Source organism: Psammomys obesus, unplaced genomic scaffold, assembly GCF_907164565.1.
Source record: "Psammomys obesus unplaced genomic scaffold, mPsaObe1.curated_primary_1811, whole genome shotgun sequence".
NCBI classification, from domain to species: Eukaryota; Metazoa; Chordata; class Mammalia; order Rodentia; family Muridae; genus Psammomys; species Psammomys obesus.
In genome coordinates this window covers 14700856-14720040 of record NW_026585580.1, presented here as the reverse complement: position 1 = coordinate 14720040, position 19185 = coordinate 14700856, and the positions used below count along the sequence as shown (strand labels likewise).

Genomic DNA, 19185 nt, shown 5'->3' with positions numbered 1-19185 from the left:
TGCTTTAGTTTAAAAATATTTATTAGAAATGTACATTTAATTAGTTTTAAGGAATGGTCTAGACAATAGTGTTAAGATCACCTCAAATTCGTAAACGTTCCATCTTTAAGATATTTACAGATTTACAAGAGCTTGTCCCTTCCCAACAGCAGACAGTTTGGCTAGAACGCTGCCACTGTCATTTCACTCTGTACTTGTAGAAGGAACACAGTGTGTGGGTGAAGTTCCAGCCCAGCGCCAGCGACAGCCCGTACAGCACAGTGAGAGGCGCAAATGGATAGAGCAGGATGACTGTATTTTTCAGAAACGGCAGTGCTGGAAAAGAAGCAAAGTCATGACTGACAAGAGGACATGCTGAAGGCTGGCTCTTGAATCTTCAGCACACTGGCGTAGGACCATGCTGTCACTTGCAGCTCTGTATGTACACCTCATTTAGGGCAGAGGGCTGAATGAACAGCTATCTAGACAAAGGCCGCAGAAATGTCTAGTCAGCATGCAAGGGGTCTCATGGTATTTTCATCCATAGATACTGGTACACACGGGACACAATCTCTTCTAGCCATCTGAGTGTTTCCGGCCCAGAAAGCAGTACACCTCAGTCTGAGGTGTATCAAGCAACCCCCAGCCCCTGGGGGAGAACTACGGCACTGAGCTGCTTGTTACTGCTTAGTTAGTGCCCAAGCATCTCTCTCACGCAGTTCCCACACAGACACTGCTAACCTCAACAGCCCTCGGCAGGGCATCCACAAGGCCACTGAGAGAAGCAGCGTCTTGCTGCCATGGATCACAATACTTTCAAGATCCAAGAAATTTACTAGAAAACCCTTCACCCAAAGAAGGCAACTGGAAAGTCAAGTGTTCCCCAGGAGCCTGGTCATGGGGGAAGGCAAGAGCTGCTTGTGTTTACAGTCAGGTCCCAGTCATCTCATCAGAAGCAGCAAAGAGCTGAAAGCTCTCTGGACATTCTGTGAGCTCAATCTGAAGCTCTCTAAACCTTAGCAATGGGGGCTGGGTGTGTGTGTGTGAGCAGGTCCTTGCACACAGTTAGCAGGTTTTCTACTGAGCTACACTCCCAGTCTGAGGTCATCTCCTAAACAAACAGCCTAAGACCATCTTCATTCACACTAGGAAACAGAACCTACAAGATTTAGCAGTAAGTTTGCCAACGTGGTCTCATCTGGGATCATCTCAGAAGAAATGTAACTACCTGAGGGCCTGTAACCCGGTGCCTCCCCTCTCCACCCTTTGGTTAATGCTACTGAACCTGAATCCACCCCAGAAACTAGTCAAGGAGCTGTAACAAATGTTACACAGCACCTGGGCTACACTACTTCTGGACAGTGGGCACGCTGAAAGCGACACACCTGTGTAATTGTAAGAATACCTTAGACAGTCTGTCAGTGCACTGTAAATCCACTCCACCCTTCCCTGTTCTGTTCTCAAACACCAAAACTTACCACTGTATCCCAGGAAGGTTACGTAGATATAATAGCCAACAGCAATCAACCACAAAGTATTTCCAACTAAATATCCAATAAATGTATCTGTAAGGATAACATCTGCCAGGAAAAAAAAAAAAAAAAAAAGCATTCACGAGAGGTACAGACGGATAGAGCGGTAAGAACTCAGACTATCTGAGAAACAAATGCTTACGGTTGATGAAGAAGAGCTGGATAAAATGCAGGATGACCAGGAGCGGGTAAAAGGCGTTCAGATGCACGTCGAAGGCGTAGCCCCACTCCACATCGTAGTCTCTGCTCTGGCGCTTCACCAGATACTTGTTGGAGATGAACCTGCAGAGCAAAATGAACCCTTCTTGCATGGCAGACTAGTTCTCAGTACCAGCCACCTTCTGGGTGCGACAGTTACTGACGTCTTAGAGATGGAGCAATCAGTGGAACAGGCCAATGTCTCTGCCTCCCCTGTAGGGGAGAAGTCTGACGTGAGACTATGACGTCGAGCATGGAGACTGCACACCTTAGGTGTGATTTTAAATCGCAGCAGCTAGGTGAAGACCCAGGGCAGTGATGGTGCCTGGCACAGCTGAGGAGCTATGTGCCTGTAAGAAGCAAGGAGCAGGGCAGGGAGAACGTCAGATGGAAATGCAGGGCTTGCTCTTAGGGTGCCCATGGCTACTTTGTGACTTCAAGCTTATCTTTTATGCATTAAAAAAAAGCACCGTGAAGATGCAAGAAATGTCTGTCTGACTGAGGTTTTTGACAGGGTCTCCTTGTGGCACAATCTACAGAGGAGGATTGACCACAGCCTGCCACTAAAGTAGCAGTGGAGGTAACAAGATGCACCGCCATTGGCTGCTGGTGAGGCCAGCAGGAGTAAGAGATCTGGCATGAAGCCAGATGCCAGAAAGTCACAGACAAGGTGAGAGAAATAGGAGGAAACAGAGATGGCAAGTGGTACAGACAGACAGAATGACGTGTATGCACGCTTCCACCACCGTTCTTCAACTTACATCTGTGGAAATCAATGTCCTTTATGTCACGAGATTTTAAACGATTCTTTTATTGTTACATTTATTTACGGGGGCAGGCGCCAAAGCATGCTGTCTGAGGGCAGCTTTGTGGAGTTAGGTCCACAGGTGAATCCTGGGGGTTAAACTGGGCAAGTGTCTACCTACTGAGCCAGTGTTACTGTACTTTAATATCTTACATATCAAATGCAGAAACCAGGGCCACGTTGTGGTGGTGCCTGCCTCTAATTCCAGCTCGCAGGCAGTCGAGGCGGGGCATTTTTTACTTTAAAGGCTGCTTGGGCTACTTGGTACTAGGCTAGCCTGGACTTTAGCTTGAGACCATGTTTTAAAAAGCACACAAACAAGACAAACAGACTAAATCAAGAAAGCTTGGCAGAATATAATAAACAGTATATACTTAGTTATCAAAAAGCCAAAACAATAGTGTTTCACTTGGACAAACTAGAACTCACCAAACACTGTTTGAACTAACCTGCCATGCAATCTTACAAAATTAAGTGAAAAAAGCCAGGGACAGAATGACCAACCCACAAATGGCATATATGAAAGATAAACAAACAAACAAACAAACAAACCTGGCTTCAAAGTAACAGGAAATGGAATCATGGCCAGCAGAAGCTAAGTAGGGGTGATGGAGGTTGGACTGTGGCTATGAAAACAGAAACAAGAAGTTCTAATGCTCACAGCACGGGGCCCTGGACATCTTATAAGAGGACTTATAAAATAGGACTTAGAGCTATGACTTCCCAACACCAGTAAGCTGTAAATGTTTGAGACAGAAACTCTAATTACCTTATACTGAGAACTCCCTAAATCATAAAATTAACAAGAACGATAAAGGAATTGTAGGGAGCCTGCAGTCCACGCCCCAGAAGCCCTTTTCTGTCGTCGCTGCCCTCCTGCTTTCCCTGTACACACCCTTACACGGACAAGACATTCGTTCCTAGAGAACCCAAGGCAACTCACTGGCGTCTCTCCCCACTCCACGACGGCCACATCTCAGGCAGACTTCCGTCTGTGGGCTGGCAGTCCCCCTGCCTCTGCGCTCACCTGCAGTAGGCACCCACCAGCTCCTGACTCAGCGGGGCCAACACATACCACCTCTCCTGCACCCAGCAGTCCTCAAACCCACAACTTCCCTGTCAGCACTTCCTGTCAGCATAAGCAGCTCTGCATCCTCTCTTCATCCTATACTCCCCGCACCATTCTGCGCACCCCCTTCTCTCACGTGAGCCCCGTGATTGTGCCTGGCTTCCCCTCGTCTACCCCTTCCTTCACTGCCATACTGAAGACTTTTTCCACAGTGAATTTGAAGTGCTTTTGTTCTTGGCCTCCGCACTCTCCATTTCTCTTCTACCTTCCAACCCACACTTGTAGACATGAACATAGTAGCCTTTTTTTTTTCCCCCTTTTTCTGAATTCCATCAAAGCCATTTTCTAGTCTCAGTTCTTTGTAGCCATTTAGTGTTACCTGTCCTCAGACCTGGCTTGCTACTGCACATAAGCAGGCTTCTGCAGCTGTAAATTCTGGAACAGGAATCAAGACTCTCATAGCACCCCAAAACATGGCCTTATGTTGGTTCCTATGGCACTTCTGGGATGTTTTTTTTGGGGGGGGGATGTCATTATTTCTACTCCCAGCTCCTCACAAGTTCATGACACCTGTGTTCTCACAAATGGCACAGTGAGCCATTTCCTACTTGATTAAACTACAGGAAAGAAAAAAGCCAACAGCAATCACCTCCAGGCCTTGCTCTGTGGCCATCCAGACCACTGCACTCATGGCGGACATCTGCAACAACTTGTTCTTGGAAGCTTTTCCTATTTTCCCACACGCTGCTGCACAATGAGAATTTGACTTATATAAGTAGTATTAACCTTGGCTCAGGTTTTAGAGACTTAGATTAATGACACATAACAGCGTTTATCAACTATTCAGTACCCACAAAACTGTACTGTACTGGTCAAAAGTTAGAGAGGAGAATAAAAGCCTGGTCCCACCAGAGGTTATGGCCTTGGCATTTTTGTCTAAAACAATAACAGCTACCATATGCTGGACCCTCCCCTAGGTACCATGGGCCTCTCATCCCACTACCCCGAAAACCACCTGATGAAACAGCTCAGTTTATAAAGGAGACTACAGAAACTGCTAGCATGTGGGCCTCTGTCTCAGCCTAAAATGGTCTCTGCTTCCCACTCAATCCTCACCCTGTACATAAGGTTACATCCACTACCCTTTGCTCAGGAAGCCAATCGCACAGGAGCATTCCCCATGAGAGAAATGGGAAGCTCAACACCAGATCTAGTCTACTTGCCAACTACTGTTGTTCACTCAACCCCAGACAGAAGCAGGCTGAGGGCCTTTGAAGACCTCTATATGTCCTTTCTCAGCAGGAAGGAACCACACTAAACACAGACCCTTTTCAAGCACACTTGACTTAGTGCCAAAGAGTCAAAGTGAAAGTCCAAGGGCTACCCTACCCCTCTAGATCTCAATGGATCGAAACACTGCCAAAGCACTTGCGCATCTGGAAATGGTATCCACTGACAAATGGAGACAACAAGCTTCCCAGACCCAGGCAGAATCACATATAATATCATGAAAAAACAGGCTGAGGCCACACTGGGATTTGCCTCCATGACAATAAGCACACATTAAAGTATCTTCTGATCTAGGACAGACACAGGAGGAAAATTACAATAATCCTGGCAGTCAATCTGATCACTTCAGGTACTCTGTCTTGGCTTCAATGTCCATTAGCTACCCTCAAATTAAACAGAGCCCCAACAGTACATAAAAAAAACATATTATGGTACTTACCACATTAGAGTTGATATCAGAAGACCAACACCTACACAATCTATGAATACAACCCACAGGAGCAGCTTTATTGTCTCAAAAAATCCCATGTCCAGCACAAAGCCAAATCCTATGGTGGACACTGAAATAAAGAAGTAGGAGAGTCACTGCTGGTCTCTAGAGTAAAGATATAGTCCCACCCATGTGCCCACAGCGTAGTGGTGGTACACACAATGAACCCTGAAGACAAGTTACATGCAACTGATGTAGAAATAAACTCCGCCTTTGAGTGCATATAAAGAAACAGGCTTCATGGGAAGGTCACCATGACGCAGGGCACTCAGAACACCTGTACAGAGGCTTGCAACGTAAAAAGCCCTACATCCTGCAATATTCTATTGTTGACTGGAGTTTTTCCTTAATGTACTGGAGAACTTAAAACTGCTTTCTCAAGTTCAAATCAGTACTTCCAGAACGCTTACTCTGAAACCCTTACTTCCAGCTCTGTGGTAGAACACCTGCTTGGTAGTGTAAGTTCCTGGTTTCTTTTCCTGGTCCTACTAACCCCTGCCCTTCCCTCTGACAAAAAAACAAAATTAAAAAAACTCAACAACCTCCAGCCACACAGATTTGCCTCATTAAGAAATGCAATTTCTCCACCCTAACATTTCTTTGCACACATGTGGGTACTGGATCATATTAGGAAAAAAAAAAAAAGTCAGTTGAGTGTGTGGTGGCATACAAGGATCTTGAATTCAAGGCCAGCCTCAGCTATACATCTAGAAGCTGTTTCAAATAGAAGGAGACAACAGCTCTGGAATGAATCCTGTCCTGTACTTCTCAATATCCCATACAGCAGTTTACCCTAGTACGTGTTACAGCCTGACCTAGGAGGAAAAACACTCTTTCTTGCCAGCTTTCTAAGGTTTTAGAAACAAATAAACAAACAAGCAAACCCCCACAGCTTCAAATACACCAAAATTATAATGCATTATACATTATCACAAAAGATACTCCAAATAAAGCTTCCTCTGAAATACCCAATCCGTTTTTCCAAGCATGCTGCTTGTGAACTAATGCACACTTACCACAGAGCCAGACACTTAAGAGGACCAAGAAAGCGGGGTCATCTCTGGCCCACTGATCCTTTGTTTGTTTCCGGTAATGAAAGTTTCTATAAACCCTCTGTGGGGAAGTGAACAGGTAGAGCATCTGCCATGCGGCAAACTCAAAGTCCATCTGCCGAAATCGAAAAAGCCTTCTGAGGTACTTGTAACGTTTGGCTCCAGCTGTGTGCCTTGCAGCATCCCTGGAATTCAGGACTCCGTTCCCGTGCATTGAAGAACTCACCAAAGTACTTGGTAGCATCTTCCTGGAATAAAAACATTTCTCTTAGATGTAATCTTAAGAACTGTTCAGCTACTAAGTACTTCTCTTCAGAGCTGTGACATTTTCTCCCGCAACCAGAAGCAATGGAGGTGGTTCTGGGGCTTTGTGTTTAGGGGTGGCCAAGTGTTAGTTGCACTTCGGCCAAGGGCAGCGCCACACTCTTCTGCACCACCTGAAACTATTTATCTCGAGTCCATGGCTTCCTAACCTCCACCTCAATCAAGCCTTTGACTAGCTAACCACTGACAGTGGAGGATGAGGAAAAAGCAGCACAGGGGTGTGAAATGACAGACATGGCACAATGACTGGAAAGCTGGCTCAAAATTCCATGTTTTTAATGACCAAGATTTAAAACAAAATCTTGTTTACGCTAAAAGCAAGGTTACTGTAAAGCTAAGACACACAGCTTATTCATACAAGTCTATCGGCGATGGCCAGCAAGCTCCCGGTTAGTCAGAATGTGACATAAAAACAAAGCAAATGCCAATCATTGGTGGTTTTACTCCTAGACTACCCGGGCAGGGCGAATAACAGCGCGGATGGTCCAGTGCAACTAGTCGGAAACTAAACGCGCGCTGGAGGCCGCCCCACCTCCTTTTCCACAGGTTCCAGCACCCCGCTGCGCCCCATCCCGCCCCGCAGCTCTCTCAACCTGCAAGGTCCGCTGTCGACTAAAAACAGACAGCCCGGTGACATTTGAGCTATGAACAAGCATCGACAAGGTTTCAGGGTGTGTGTCTCCCGTGCAGAATTCCAGACCTGCTTAGAATCCAAAAACGGTTCTGTTTCTGCGAATCCAACGTAAACGGGCGTCTTTGCTTTTACCCAGCAGCTCCACGGCGGACCTGGGGCTCGAGCTGCCGGCCGCCGGCCTCTCCCTAGCCCGGCCGCAGAGGCGCCACCGCGAGCTGTCCGTGGAAACGGCCGTCAGCACGAACGGCACCCCGCGCGCACACAGCAGGCCCCACTTGAAGGCAGCCGCGGCCTCGTCCGGGGCCCAGGACAGACGCCACCTTCGCCCGGGAGCCGAGCCCAGCCTCCGCTGGGGCTACTTCCCTTACAGCGACGTAGCCCGCCCTTGCGGCGCCCCGCATTTACGTCACCGACACACACTTCCGCTACGCACGCGCATAACCTCGAGCTACGCGGGCCTGTTGCGGGCCTACCGGAAATCGTCGAGGATGTCCCCTACCCTTGAGCCCGTCCGTGGGCGGGCCTCACGCCCGTTGCGGGCGGCCTCCGTCGTCAGAAGACCGCGATCTGGTGTGGTGAGGGCGGCGGGCGCAGCCATGCCCCAGTATTACGAGGACAAGCCGGAGGGCGGCCCGTGCGCGGGCGTGAAGGAGGACCTGGGTGCGTGTCTGCTGCAGTCGGCCTGTGTGCTCCAGGTAGCGCGTCCCTGTGGCAGAATCGGCGAGGGCCAGCGGCTCCATGTTGGCCTGTCGTGGAGGTCACTCCCGGGGTGGAGGTCGCGGGACCAAGTCCTGACTTTGGACAGATCTCTCCAGCTGTCACCCCCAGTTCTCTCTAGTGTCCAATGGGAGATCATTAAGGCATCTCCCACCTTAGGTTTTAGTATAAACATTAAGCCATCTCAGTTCAAGAAGTGATTCCCTATTGCCAGGACTCTGTTCAGTTTTGGGCGCTCGCCACCAGAGACTCCCAGTCCAAAGGAAGCTGCCGAGGTCGGTGCCTGCTCCAAATGGCGATTTGATCTGTGATGGAGATTTTTGGTTTCTTGGCTTCTAGAATGTGGAAGAATCTTATGGCGTGCCATAGTTTCTCCTTGCTTGTCTTTAACCCATTTTAAGCCTACTGCATTGCATTCTGGGAGGAAGTCAACAAAAGCCTTCATTTTATGTGTTGCCATGGGAGACAGTCGAGGTAGTGTAGGGGCTCAGAGAAACTCAGGGTAGCAAGTATGAACTCAGATGGTAACAATTTACGTTCCAGCGGGCCAAGTGAGGAGAGGGAGGTGGGGAGAAGGTTCAGAACCATCTCTTATAGATGTACTAAGGTTTTATGGCTCCAGGGAGGCCAGAAAAGTTGAAACTGCCAGGGGGGACCTCAGCGGGGTTTTCTCGAGCACCTTTATCAGCAGCACTCCTACTGATCTTGACCCCAGAAGAACAAGCCCTCTTTCCCACTGACTCATCTCCCTAGTTCCTCCACTTGATTGAGGTGTCACTGAACATGACTGACAAGACTAGCCAGATCTGCCTGTCTCCACTACTCAGTTCTGGGATTATAGGCTCCTGCCACCATGCCCAGCTTTTTCTGTGGGTGCTGGAGCCCTTATTCACAGCAAGTGCCTGTTCACGTAGCCATTTTTCTAGGCCCTCATTACCATTTACATACAGTGTTTAGTACCAGCACTTAAAAGGCTCTCATTTTAAGGCATCCAATTCTTAGTTCTCATCCATAGGAAGGCTCATACAAACATTTAATGATGTGTTCTAAAAATGCCACGCTCTGGGACTGGAAAGATAGATGGCTCAGTGGTGAAGAGCACCTGTTGCTCTTACTGAGGACCTGGTTTTGGTCCCAGCAGCCATATGACAGTGCACAGTCATCTGACTCCAGTTCCAGGAGATCTGGTGCCCTCTCCCGACCTCCATGGTACACATTTGTACATACAGGCACACACTCATAGAATTAAATTAAAAACTGGGATTCGGGGTACTCAATGACTTGATAATCTTCACATTTGTTTCTCTTTAACTACCAAGGTTATTGAAGAAGGAATTAAGAACTTTCTTAAATTAACTTTTATTTTAAAAAAGAACTCCTTAAAGAACAGTTGGCCTGTGCTTTGTGGGGCAATTTCCCAGATCCTCATATTGCTTTGTATTTCATAGGAAGGAAAATCCCCACGACAGTGTTTGAAAGAAGGCCACTGCAGAGCTTTGCAGTATTCATTTTTTGAGTGTAAAAGATCAATGGTAAGTGATTACCAACTTTGAAAAGCTTGTTAATTATATATAGAATTAAATATGAACCACTTAATAATCATAAATTGGTTGTAGTGGTATGTTTTGGATTATAGTGTTGGGACTCCAGTGATAAATGGGAGGCAGTGTCACAAAAGCCCCAAACCTTATTATCCTACAGAGTGGCTGACCCTCAGGGTTTTCTGAAAGCCTGAGGCTGAAGTCTCAGCAGGAATAAGTGGAAGGAGTTGACAGTGAGGATCATGAATTCGGGTTATTTGGTGATTACAAGCCTGGAAGGCTAAGGATGGTATTTGCACTTCTGTCTTATAAACCAGGAGGAAGTGTATTTGTTTTTAGAGTGGTGGATGGTGGCATGAGGGCACCAAATGACATCACTCGTCCCTGGAACTCTGCTAACATTCCTTGTGAGGGTCGTCTGTAAGGAATTGTGTTGGTATTTTGATTGGGATTGCATTGAATCTGTAGATTGCTGTTGGTAGGATGGCTATTTCTACTATGTTAATCTTACCGATCTGTGAGCATGGGAGAGCTTTCCATCTTCTGATGTCTTCTTCAATTTCTTTCTTCAAAGACTTGAAGTTATTGTCATATAGGTCTTTCACTTGCTTGGTTAGAGTTACACCAAGATATTTTATATAATTTGAGGCTATTGTGAAAGGATTGCTTCCCTCATTTCTTTCCCAGTCTGTCATTTGTATATAGGAGGGCTCTCTCCTTTTTTTTTTTTGAGTTGATCTTATATCCAACTACTTCTCTGAAAGTAAGTATCAGTTGTAGGAGTTCCCCGGTGGAATTTTTCAGGTCATTTCTTCCTTTCCAGTTTGCATCCCCTTCAGTTGTCATCACTGATCTAGCTAAAACGCCAAGTACTTTATTTAATAGATATGGAGAGAATAGACAGCCTTGTCTTGTTTCTGATTTTAGTGCAGTTGTTTTGAGTTTCCATTGAATTTGATGTTGGCTATTGACTTGCTATATATTTGTTACTTTTATTGTGTTTAGGATGTCCCTTGTATCCCCAATCTCTTCAAAACTTTCATCATGAACTTGTTGGAGTTCATCAAAGGCCTTTTCATGTTTTTGTTTTTGTTTTTTTCTCAGTTTGTTTATTTGGTGGATTACATTTAATGATTTCTCGTATATTGAGCCATCCCTGCATCTCTGGGATGAAACTTACCTGATCATGGCTGATGATCTTTGTGATGTGTTCTTGGTTTACGAGTATTTTTTTGAGAAATTTTGCATCTATGTTCATAAGGGAAATTAGCTTGTAGTTTTCTTGAGTCTTTATGTGGTTTGGGTATCACGGTGACCTCATAAAATAAATTGGGCACTATTCCTTATGTTTCTGGTTTGAAAATTTTAGGAATACTAATTCTTTTTTGGAAGTCTGGTAAACTGTGCTAAAACCATCTGGCCCTGGGCTTTTTTTGGTTGACTGCTTCTATTTCACTAGAAGTTATAGGTGTATTTAAATTTTTTTTTTTTATTTTGATTTGACATTGGTAAATGGTATCTACCGAGAAAAATATCCATTTCGTTTAGACGGTCCAGTTTGGTGGAGTACAGGTTCTTAAAGTATATCCTTATGATTCTCTGGACTTAATTCAGTGTCTGTTGTTATGCCCCCCTTTTCATTTCTGATTTTGTTAATCTGGATACTGTTTCCATCTCTCAGTTAGTTTGGCTAAGGGTTTGTCTGTCTTGTTGATTTTTCTCAGGGAACCAGCACTTGGTTTCATGGATTCTTGGTCTTGTTCTCGATTTGTTTTGTTGATTTCAGCCCTCTGTTTGGTTGTTTCTTGGCATCTGCTCCTCTTAGATGTGCTTGCTTTTTGTTTTAGAGCTTTCAGCTGTGCTGTGAAGTTGCTAGTATGAGAGCTCTCCATTTGTTTGTTTGGTTGTTTTGTTGTTGTTTTCTGTCTTTTTGAAACAGCTTCTCTGTGTAGCCTTAGCTGGCTTGGACTTGCTTTGTAGACCAGGCTGGCCTTGAGCTCACAGAGATCCACCTGCCTCTGCCTCCCCAAGTTTATTTTATTATTTTTTGTTTTTGTTTTATGTAGGCACTTAGTGCTATAAACCTTCTTTCTCATGACACTGCTTTCATGTGTAAGTTTGGGTATGCTGTGTATTCATTTTTGTTCAATTATTGAAAGTCTTTATTTCTGTCTTGACCCATTTTTCATTCAGAAGAGTGTTGTTCAGGGTCCGTGAATTTGTAAGCTTCCTGTTGTTGTTGATATCCACCATTAATCCATGGTGGTCTGATATGATTTGGGGAGTTATTTCAGTATTCTTGTATCTGTTGGACTTGCTTTGTGACAAAGTATGTGGTCAGCTTTGGAGACAGTTTCATGAGGTGCTGAAAAGAAGGTATATTTTTTAGTGTTTGGATGAAATGTTCTATAAATATCTGTTAGGTCCATTTGGTTTATAATGTCTGTTAGCTCCAGGATTTCTCTGTTTAGTTTTCCTCTGGATGGCCTGTCTGTTGGTGAGAGTTGGGTTTGAAGCCTCCCACTATCAGTGTGTGAGGTTCAATATGTGGTTTAAGCTGTAGTCATGTCTCTTTTACAAACTTGGGTGCCCTTGTGTTTGGGGCATAGATGTAAAGAATTGCATTGTCATCTTGGTGGATTTTTTTTTCCTTTGATGAGTATATACTGTCCTGCCCCATCATGTTTGATTAGTTTTGGTTTAAAGTCTATTTTGTTAGATATTAAAATGGCTACATCAGCTTCCTTCTTAGGTCCATATCTTTTTCTAATCCTTTACCCTAAGGTAGTGTTTACCCTGGATGTTGACATGTGCTTCATGGATGCAGAAGGGGGGATCCTGTTTTCACATTCATTCTATTAATCAGTGTCCTTTTGGGGGGGAATCAAGACCATTGATATTGAGAGATATCAATGACCAATGATTTCTTTTGGGGGGGGGGATAAGGGGTTTCGGGACAGGGTTTCTCTGTGTAGCCCTGGCTGTCCTGGACTCACTTTGTAGACCAGGCTGACTTTGAACTCACAGAAATCAGCCTGCTTCTGCCTCCTGGAGTGCTAGGAATTCCTGTTATTTTGTTGTCTTTGGTGGTGGTGGTGGTGGTTGCTGTGTGTGTGTGTGTGTGTGTGTGTGTGTGTGTGTGTGTGTGTGTGTCTTCCAACTTTTGGTTTTGCTGATGTGAGATTATTTGCTGTATTTTCATGGGTGTAGTTAACTTCCTTAGGTTGGAGTTTTCTTTCTACCTTTTTTATGTTGGACTGTATTTGTAGAAAGGTATTGTTTAAATCTGACTTTGTCACAGAATATCTCGTTTTCTCCATCTATGATGGTTGAAAGTTTTGCTGAGTATAATAATGTGGGCTGGCATCTGTGGTTTCTTCGAATCTGCAGCACATTTGTCTAGGTCCTTCTGGCTTTTAGAGTCTCCACTGAGAAATCAGGTACAATTCTAATAGTTCTGCCTTTATGTGTTACTTGGTCTTTTTCCCTTGCAGCTTTTAATATTCTTTGTTCTCTATAGTTAGTGTTTTTTTTATGTGGTGAGGGGACTTTTCTGGACCAATCTATGTGGTGTTCTGTTTGCTTCTTGTACCTTTATAGGCATCTCCTTCTTTAGGTTAAGAAAATTTTCTTCTATGATTTTGTTTAAACTATTTTCTGGGCCTTTGAGTTGCAAATCTTTTTCTCTTTCTATTCCTATTATTCTTAGGTTTAGTCTTTTGATAGTGTCTCAGATTTGCTGGATGTTTTGTGTCAGCACATTTTTAGATTTAACATTTTCATCCATGTATCCATTTCTTCTATCATATCTTCAATGCTTGATTTCTCTTCCACCTCTTGTATCCTGTTGGTGAAGCTTGCCATGGTAGTTCCTGTTGAAATTCCTAAATTCTCTATTTCCAGAATTTACTCAGTTTGTTTTCTTTATTCCATTTTCAGGTCTTGAGAAGTTTTGTTTCCTTTAACTATTTGTTTGTATCTTCTTGGTTTTCTTTAAGGGTTTGTTTATTCATTTCCTCTCTAAAGATCTCTATAATCTTCATATAGTTGGTTTTAAGGTCTTTTTCTTGTGCTTCAGCTCTGTTGGAATATTCAGGGCCTGCCGTGGTAGGATAACTGGACTGGTATTGTGTGCTGGCCTCGGAGTCTGGGCTTGGGATGAGTGTAGGTCTAGGTGCTGATTGCTGGTTGTCTTTGGGTGGTGTTTGGTTCCCTGATTTCTGTTTCCTCCCTGGATTTCCAGAGAGTATGGTGGCTGTGTGTTGCCTATTTTACTGGCCTGCTCAGCTGATGCGCTCACAGGGAGTACTTCCTGGTGTTAGAGGCTGGGACGCAGTGGCAAGTGGGAGGGAGGTTAGGGGGGTGTATGCCCTGGAATTGGGGCAGGGGTGCCGCAGCTGGTGTTCTGTTGCGGAGCAAGGGATGACCCTGAGGGTTGGGTCTGGGGAGGGCTGAGAAGGTCTGGCAGCCCACCTGGTTGTCTGGCAGGCATGGCCTCTTCTGAGCAGTTGTAATAATTCTGAACTTAAAATATCAGTGATTTGGTGGATAGTAAGAGGCAGACCTTCTTACGCTTTGACCTGGAGCAGAGCGTGGTTCTCACACTTATGACCATGAGTCTTTGGACATGCATCATGCCACACTTAGCTGTTGGCATGAGAGGCGGGGACATGCCTGTGAGCCATGGAGCTTTCGCAGCAGCATGAGTCCCAGTGATGAAGAGACTGGTTGCTTAACCCTGCACACCACCCCAATGGCATTCCCATGTTTGAAGATTGTGATTTTGAAAATAGAGCTCTCAGTCAGACCCAATGGTGCAGGATGGTGATGCCAGCTATTTGAGGAGACAGACGCAGGAAAACAGTAGGTTTAAGGCCTTGTGCTATAGAGTGAGTTCAAGACCAGCCTGGACCAGCTTAATGGGTATATAAAAAGAGGACTGGAATGTGGCTCAGTAGTTGAGTGTTGGCCTGGCATGTATAAGGCCTTGAGTTCAATGCATAGTACAGAAAAATATATGATTTGTGTATTCACATTCAAGGCTTGCAGGCGTTCCATGCGGTGCATGTACGTGGCTGTCTGCCCCGCTGTGGGCTCCCCGACAGGGCCTGCCTCCAAAGTAACTCCTTCCTGCAGCTGATAGGGCCTGGCTCCAAAGTAAGTTCTTCCTGCGGATCTTCTCAACAGCTCCATTGACTTTCAGATTCTGCCTTCCCCTCACTTCAGACCCTTTCTCCTGCGCTGACCCTAAGGAAGCAGCTCCAATGTGAAGCTTAAATCAAAGAACTTGGGGTCAGCCTAGAGGGAGAGAACTCCAGGATTTTCACTCCTTAGTTGTGCATCATTAGTATCTCCAGTTGTTTTAAAATTTCAAGTACATTTGGATTTACAGAGGTAGGCTTGTGAGAACATACATGGGTATACATGAAACAAAAAGGTAGCTGTGGCTTCAGTTTGACAGGAGCAAGTCTTTGTTGGGCCTTAGGCAGAACTGGGGATTTTCGTTTTGAATGTCCCTTCATGATTTTTCTGCCGGGGCTTTGCGCTTTGTGTGGTACTGCGTCAGCGCAGCTCCTGGGCATTGTGTGCCCAGTCTTCGTGCCTTGGCCTCCTGAGCGCTGGCCGCAGGCGCCAGCTGCGTGCTCAGCCAAGTTTCATTTTTCTGGAAGCTACTTTGCTTCTTGCCTAAAGTTACTGACATCCCTTACCAGAGCTGTGTTTGAAGATTATTCCAGATGTGATTGAATGTATGTATGCTTCTTTTCAGTTGGATACCAGATCAAGATTCAGAGGAAGAAAAGGATATTGATGACATTATGTTGAAAGCAAGATGAAAATCACCCAGGATTCCTGGTCCTTCACAGAAAAGAACCAAAATAGGAAGCACAATAGCTGCTTGACTTCTGGGCCCTGCCAAGGACACTAGAGAAAATGCATTTACGTTGTGTCTGAGTGAGTCTGTTGTGTGAAGTCATTTCTAGAAGATACATGGGAATCAACAGCTATGGGCTAAGCATAAGAACTTCCTGTGTTTTGGGAGCTGCCCAACGGAAAGATCATGTTCAAGGGTGACTCTTCAATCGGATCACACAGTGCATGCACCCCGGAGGCCACAGTGTGATTAACAGTGACACAGAACCTGTTGTCAAGGCTCTTCCAACTCTTGCTTCTGTTTCTTGGTTTTAATTTTAGGCCAGCCCTCTCCTCATAAAGGGCTCATATCAGGCCGAGTCCACATCTGCAAGATCTGTGGCCCCACAAGCCGCAGCCTGCTGAAGGATTCGGGTCTTTCTGGGGTCACGTGCCCCTGTTGCAGCCTCTGTGATCTTGGCTAGGTCCTGGTCTCATGTCTGTGCCCACTCCACTCACCTCACGCCGGACGAGTCTCATCTCATCCCTAAACAAGAGGATTTGCAGGAAATGGAAACAGCAGATGATCGCTCTAGGTAGCAAATGTCAGTGAGGTGAAATGGTCGGAAATGTTTATAATCATTATTTTGATCACTTAACACAGTAGGGAGTCATCAGGAAAGGAAGCTTCCACTTTGTTTTTTGGCATTAAACAGTGGGAGTCACCACAGCTTCCTTACCGTTCTGTGGTTCACTGGGGCTAATGCAGTGAGGGTGTGCAGTTACCTTGCTGTTTTAAAGTTGTGAAGCTCTGAGAATTTCCTAGGATACCGCCTTGGCCTGTCCTGTGTCCTGCCTCCACTGGGAGTGTGAAAGTGTGCGTCCTTCAGTGCTTCCGCTGATGTTCCAAACTTGGTGCATGTCTGCACTGTGGAGGACCATGCCACCTCAGGCTAGGAAGCTCTACCGCTGACCACACTTTCCACAAGCACTTCCGTTTTAACTGAAAGTAATTCTGATAAGAGACTGTAAAATGTGTTTGTAGAAAACTCCTGTCTGTTTGGAGACAGCTCTGTGGAGAAATTCACATCTCAAAACTGAACTTTCCATTCTACAATCCTGTGATTTTAGAATACTCAGAGCCATGCAGCAGTCACCACTGCCCCTTCCAGAACACTTACCATCACGTCAGCAGACTCACGCTCATGAGCAGTGCGTTCTTGGTCTCTCTATTCTGGATCTGTCAGGTCGAGTTATATAGCGTGGTCTTTTCTGAGTTCTGGCACCAAGGTTTAAAGGTTTGTGCATATGTAGCCAGTCTGTAACTCGCTGCTAAACAGCGTCCAGTAGTCGGTTGGCACATGCCATGTCTCCATCATCGGCTGATGAGCTCTGAGCTGTTTCTATGTGGGGCTTTTGACTAATGTGAACATTTGTGAAAAACTTCAGTGTGTTTCACTTAATGCAGGCCTTAGCGTGGAATCACAGGGTCGTGGGACAGCCCCAATGGATCATTTCCTACAGTGGTTTTTGCCACCATTCCTCCTCTCATGGGGTCCAGGCGCCAGATCCACAGTGCAGCACTGTGGCAGGCACCTTGCGTTGGGGGAAGAGGCATCTGACTGGGACCTGGACTTGGCTTCTCTCTGTCTGAAAACCTGAGCATACTGTCATATGCTCACTGGCCTTCGTATGTTGCCTTTGTGGCAATGTTTCAGTCTCTGGTCTGGTTTTCATTTGGGTTATCTTTTAATTTCCCCGTAAGATTTTTTACTATTGTTGATACTAGTTTTTTTAAAGTGGCATTTTTTTCCCCTCAACTTCTGGTTTTCCCTTTTCAATGTTTTGACTTTTATTTTTATAAGTTGCCTTTTTGTGTTTTTGAGACCTGGTCTTAGCCCAGACTAGCCTGGAACTCCCAGTGAAGTCTTGAACGTACAGCTAGCAGTTGACTGCTTCACTTTCCAAAAGACAGAGGCCACCATGCTTGGCTTGAAGAGCAGTTTTAATACTGGAAAATAACAGTCTTTTTTTCTTTTTCAGTGTGCCTAAGAAACCATTCCTAACCCAAACTTACAGAAACTTACTCTTACATCTTCATTGAAGAGTTTTTAAACTTTACCTCTTACTGTAGGCCTGTGCTTGCTTTCAAAATAATTTCATACACCTTTATTCGTAGCCATGTTTAAAATCTATTAACTAGAATAATAAAACAGCATCGCACAGCAGATAGCTCTGTAGTGTTGTATGCAGTCAGCCTGCAGCACAGTTCTTCATCTTTCAAAATGTAAAGTGTGCACATCAAATAACTCCCAGCCACTGTCGGTCATCATCCCTCCCTGCCCTGTCCTTGGCGCGCTCTCTTCTCGGTTCCATTTCCTGTTTCTGAACTTGATTACCTAAGTGCCTAGTATAGATGGAATCTTAATGTGTTTGCTTGTTTCTTTCTTTGAGAGATGGGATGGGGATTGGCTTGCTGCGCATAGCTGACCTTAAGGGTCAGCCATGGTGTATCATGTATCAGAGTTCCCTTCCTTTGGAAGGCCCAGTAGTACTTCCATGTCTGTGTGTGCATGTGCATGCATGTGTGTGTGTGTGCGTGTGTGTGTGTGTGTGTGTGTGTTGTTACCTACTTACCCAGCAGTGGAGACCTCAGTTGTTTCCACTTCTGAGCTCCTGACTATGCTGTGAACATGTCTGTGTGTGTGTGAGTGTGTGTGTGAGTGTGTGTGTGTGCGCCTGTGTGTACACTATCTTGTTACCTACTTTCCCAGCAGTGGAGACCTTAGTTGTTTCCACTTCTGAGCTCCTGACTACGCTGTGAACATGTATATACAAATACCACTGGTCCCTGCTTTCAGTTTTAGCATACACCCAGCAGATTGTCTGTGCTGTGCCGTAATTCTATTTTTATTTTGAGGCACTGCCATAGTTCCCACAGTAGCCACACTATTTTATGTTCCTGTCAGCGGTGCACAAAGATTGTAACATGTCCTTGTCACTGTAGTTGTTAGTTTTAGTGGCCATTCTAATGGGTGTGAACATTGACCAGTGGGTCTGCTTTATAGTTTCCTGATTAGTGATATCACGTGCTCTCTACGCTTGTTGGCCTTTAAGTAGTGTGTGAAGAACTCTTTTTAGGTCCTCTGCCTATTAATAGTGGGTTGTTGGCTCTGGGTGAGTTTTTGGTAGTCATATCCACAAAAAACATTGTCTCACCCAGGGAAGCTAATTATAGCTTGCTATGGGGAATTTTAGTTTTAGCTCTTAGCTCTGCTCTTTGATCCATTTTGAATTAATCTTTGTGTGTGATGAAAGGGTCTGACTTTCTATTCTTCACATGTGGAAAACATACTCAGCTCCAGTATCTTTTTTGGCTTCTGTCTCTCTTGTCACTGTTTTGATTACTGGAGCATTATAATAAAATATGAAATCAGAAAAATGAGTTCATTTTTGTTCTTTTTCAAGATTATTTGGGGTATATGGAACGCTCTTTGGGAGTCCGTATTTCAGGATAGTTTGTTTCTTTGCTTTTTCTATAAAAAGAGAAAAGTGCTGTTCCCATTGGAACAGGGGAGGCATTTAGCCTCCCAAGCACCTGATGCCTGAACGTGGGTAGCTCCTCCAGTCCACAGGATACATTTATTGGTGTGAAACCACAGCAAAGTGTGAAATTTTCAGTGTTTAGATCCCTCCATTTAGAT

The 19185-nt window shown here is 45.0% G+C and overlaps 2 protein-coding genes across 2 annotated transcripts; one reads left to right on the top strand and one right to left on the bottom strand.

The window, feature by feature from the left end:
• Positions 1-3: 3 nt before the first annotated feature.
• On the bottom strand, positions 4-7763 carry Unc50 (unc-50 inner nuclear membrane RNA binding protein). Its single transcript, XM_055607098.1, has 6 exons — positions 7440-7763; positions 6380-6663; positions 5313-5433; positions 1654-1793; positions 1458-1559; positions 4-315 (listed from the first exon to the last, which is right to left on the bottom strand). The coding sequence occupies exons 2-6, from the start codon at positions 6657-6659 to the stop codon at positions 179-181; spliced, it is 780 nt and encodes a 259-aa protein (XP_055463073.1). The 5' UTR covers positions 6660-6663; positions 7440-7763; the 3' UTR covers positions 4-178.
• Positions 7764-7822: 59 nt separating this feature from the next.
• On the top strand, positions 7823-18926 carry LOC129676620 (cytochrome c oxidase assembly factor 5). The gene is made up of 3 exons (XM_055607061.1): positions 7823-8068; positions 9539-9622; positions 15399-18926. The coding sequence occupies exons 1-3, from the start codon at positions 7862-7864 to the stop codon at positions 15438-15440; spliced, it is 333 nt and encodes a 110-aa protein (XP_055463036.1). The 5' UTR covers positions 7823-7861; the 3' UTR covers positions 15441-18926.
• Positions 18927-19185: the final 259 nt, after the last annotated feature.